Source organism: Chenopodium quinoa, unplaced genomic scaffold (assembly GCF_001683475.1).
Source record: "Chenopodium quinoa cultivar QQ74 unplaced genomic scaffold, ASM168347v1, whole genome shotgun sequence".
In the NCBI taxonomy this organism is placed as follows: Eukaryota; Viridiplantae; Streptophyta; class Magnoliopsida; order Caryophyllales; family Amaranthaceae; genus Chenopodium; species Chenopodium quinoa.
The window spans coordinates 4,688,361-4,692,605 of NW_018742951.1; the positions used below are offsets into that span (position 1 = coordinate 4,688,361).

Below are 4,245 nucleotides of genomic sequence, written 5' to 3' on the forward strand. Positions count from 1 at the left end.
CAGGTGTGGTCAGGAAATGCTCTCCGTATCCCTTCTCTCTGCTCTTCTCCTATTAAATCAGCCTTCTGAGATCAAAACCTACACAAATAGAAACTCCCACTAGCATAAGATGTACTCTCCTTACCTCTCTAAAAACCAAAGAAAAATGAAAACACACAAAAATTAGAAAAGACTAAAATAAAAACAATAAAATACGGGTTGCCTCCCGCAAAGCGCTAGTTTATCAAGGTCTTAAGCTTGACCATTCTTTTTCCATCGGAAGAATTTAATGCCTTGAGTAACTTATCAAACGCTCCTGCAAACATTTCATTAAACACTATATAGGGCTTAATTGCAAGTACATTAATCCTTACATAGAAAAGATTAGGAGCACACAAAGATAACTCAAGGTAAAAAGAGAAATTTAAATAAAGAGATGAAAATATACCACTACCTCCTACTTCATCCGCTAAACATTTAGAATTAACAGAATTAATATGTAGGTAGTCTTGTTCTTTATCATCACCAAATAACGACTCTATTATTTTACGCTGACGAATAAGTTCATTAACAAAAGAAAAAGAATTTTCGACCATTGGTTCTACAACCAATGACTTTTCAACCAAAGGTTCTACAACTAATGATTCTTCTTCTATTGAAACCAATGATACCTCAACCACTGATTCTATTACCAATGACTCTTTAACCATTGGTTTTTCAACCAATGATTCTTCCTCCAACGTATTATACAAATTATGATAATATTCATCATGAATCCTCCAATAAATTTCATTTGTAACAAACTGTTTTTCAGAATAATCATATATGAATGGAAAGATTCTAAAATCATCTGGAGCTCGAACAAAATACTCACTATAAGGGCAATCAGGATTTTCATGATAAAGATAATAACAAGAACAATGGCCAGATGCAAGACAATAAATCATCCATCTCTAAGGCATGTGTATCTTCATCTCATAAGCAACAAGTTAAAAGCTTAGTAAAAAACGAATCACAAATAACTAAATGAAACCGTTAGTCCCCGGCAACGGCGCCAAAATTTGGTAGGCGGTCGCACACCTAGCAAAATTAACCTAACTATTCCTCCTAATTATGTAGCAGGGTAAGTTAGGGTCGATCCCACAGAGACTATGGTTCACCCAATTTATCTAGACTCAAGTAATTACCAAGCAAGAATCAATCAATGGTAGAATAACTAAGAGCTAAAGTATGGAAAACTAGAATAAATCAAACGAATATAATGAATTAATAAGCTAAAACATCCAAGATCAAGTATCACCAAAATTACGATCGATGCAATTATATATCTACCCCTAACATACAATTCCAATTAACACGGGGAAAAGCAAACCCTAACGTATACCAATGACCTCTCTCGAGTATCAATGGCTTCCCTAACCCACAATCAAGCCTATTCTCATGGTATCATGCAAATTAGAGACATTAAACACTTTACTTCCATTCCCAATTATCCGTTCAACTATTCTCATGTTGAATTTCAAATCCTAAATCAATTTACTCAATTCCGTTAAAATCCAACTCTCGTTATGATAGAAACAATGGAATAATAACAATACTAACTATCTCTAATATAGCATTGGCATAATCACAATCAATTTAGCATAGACAATTACAATGGTTATTAGAGAATTTAAAGAATTAATTCATGCATCAATCATAATTGGGCTACCCTAGATCTTGGAATAAGAAATCTACTCACACATATTGAAAGAAGCAATAACAATAATAATCAAGGAAAACATAATTGAAAACAAAAATAATTGAAAGAGAAAGGAATAGAGATGAATACCAATGATGCTTCAATTGAAATTACTCAAATTGTTAATCAACAATACCCAAATCTAACCTAGGAATTAAATTGCTAAAAAGTATGAAACTAGGGTTATAGAGAGAAAAATAAAACTTAAGGAGATAATAACCTCTCAACTAATGATAATTACAATTGGTATTTATACCCTTAATGAAATAAAAACTCGAAAATAATAAAAACCGGAATCACAATACACTGCCCGGTCAGACCGGGCAATAACACCCTGATCGGGCAGGTGGGATTAAATAAGTAGTTGTTTCTTCCTTGCATTCTTCCTCAGCGCCCAATCCAACCGGGCATATGGCGCCTGATCGGGCGCGAGGCACAACCTTTGATGGCTTGCAATCCTGATCTTCGTAGTACAACCAACCCCCACGCGCCCGGTCCAACCGGGCGAGGCCTGCCTGATCGGGCGAGTGGCATGATACCATAAAATCGCTTCTTTACTTCCTGAATAACTTTAACCAGGAATTTCTACTGTGCCCGGTTTGACCAGGCATGCTTATCCCGATCGGGCACAGTACAAAGTATGCTCATTGCTTGCAAATTCTTTTAAGACTGGTTCTTGTTTAGCTCGGTTTTACATCCTTGTCCACCAAAATCTCCAAAATGCTCAAAACATGTCCGAATCATCCGAGAAACTTCAAGTTCCTTCAAAACTTATAAAAATACACCGAACACACTAGAGAAGAGAATGTTAGCGGAAAATGGCTCTAAAGAGCCTAAAACCATACAAGAATGTAATGAAAAGTCGGGATAAATCTATGTATAAAACGTGTATATCAGAGTACCAAAGCCAATGGAGGAAGAAGCTGCTGATAGCTATATAGAGTCACCTTTCTCAGAAGAGATCGCTATGAAGGTTCACCACCCCAAATATAGCCATGTACGACGGCACTACAGATACTAATGAGCACGTGTCCCTCTATAAGCAAAAAAAGTTGACCAGAAATGTCAAGAAGGATGGAAAAATGGATGGTCCACCTAAGTAAGTACGAAATCAGGTTTGACATCAGAATAGCAGTCAAGTCTCAAGCCTTAGCAGACTTTATAGCGGACTTCAGCCCTACCCTAGTGTAAGATCGAGGCACAAAAAGAAGTGATATCTCTACAAGAACCAAAAGCCATGCAAAAGTGAAAACTCCAACATATGGTGCAGCAAATATACGAGGACAAGGCTGGGGAATAGTGCTGACATCCCCTCAAGGAGATAAGATTCCTCAAGTAGTAAGATGCAACTTCAAAGCGACCAACAACGAGGTAGAGTACGAAGCACAAGTTACTAGACTGACTATCGCCAGAGACATAAAAATAAAATACTAAGAGGTAATCTTTGATTCCATTCTCATTGTCAATTTAATGGCGAATATGAAGCAAAAGACACCAAGATGGTAGCAAATCTAGATTTGGCAAAGGAAGTCATAAAGGAGTTTGAAGAGTTCAAAATTGCACAAGTCTCCAGGAGTCTTAACACCGAAGTAGACTATCTTGCCAATCTCGGATCCAACATCAACGCAGATGAATTCAGAGCAATACCACTAGTACACATCATGTCTCCAGCAATTGAGAAAGAGTCTACAATGAATATTTACGAGATACAAACAAATCTAACTAAAGAAGAAGACAACTGGACCAAACCATTCAAAGAGTTCTTCGCAGACAACATAACACCAAAAGGGAAAGTGGCTACACACGCATTTGCCATGAAGGCATCTAAGTATTGCCTCATCAGCAACTTACTATTCAAGGAGTCAACAGCAGGCCCATACTTAAGATGTCTAGAGAAAAATGAAGTACAACAGGTGCTACAGTCCCTACACAATGAGGAATGCGGAAATCACTCAAGAGAAAGAAACCTAGCCAACTTAGCATTTAGGATGGGATACTTCTAGCCCAGTATGAGGAAAGACGCAGCTGAGTTCATAAAGAAATGCTTAGCATGTTAAAAGCATGCACCCCTAACCCATTAAGCATTAGAAGAGCTACACCTGACGTTAACCCCATAGCCATTCATGAAGTAGGGAGTGGATATAGTCAAGCTACCATCCTTATCAGGATGCAACGAAAAAATATTCCTTTAAATGGACCGAAGCCAAAGCGTACAAGGACATCGCGGATAAGCATGTCATATCATTCATTAAGAGGAACATCTTATGTAGATTTGGAGTACCTTCAGAAGTCATTTTTGATAATGGATCCCAATTCATCAGCAAGAAAACAACAAAGTTCTACAAGGAATGGAACATATCATTCATTACATCCATACCAAGGTATCCCCAAGCAAAGAGACTAGTAGTGTCAAGAAACAAGGTGATCATCAATAACATGAAGAAAAGATTTGAAGGTGCCAAAGGGAAATAAGCTGACGAATTTCCATCAATAATGTGAGCAGACAAGACAACACCAAAAAATGC

The 4,245-nt window shown here is 37.3% G+C and overlaps 1 protein-coding gene across 1 annotated transcript; it reads left to right on the forward strand.

Annotated features, from left to right (window-relative positions):
* The first annotated feature begins 3,219 nt into the window (after positions 1-3,219).
* LOC110728641 lies at positions 3,220-3,723 on the forward strand. Its single transcript, XM_021908284.1, has one exon. The coding sequence runs from the start codon at positions 3,220-3,222 to the stop codon at positions 3,721-3,723; it is 504 nt and encodes a 167-aa protein (XP_021763976.1).
* Positions 3,724-4,245: the final 522 nt, after the last annotated feature.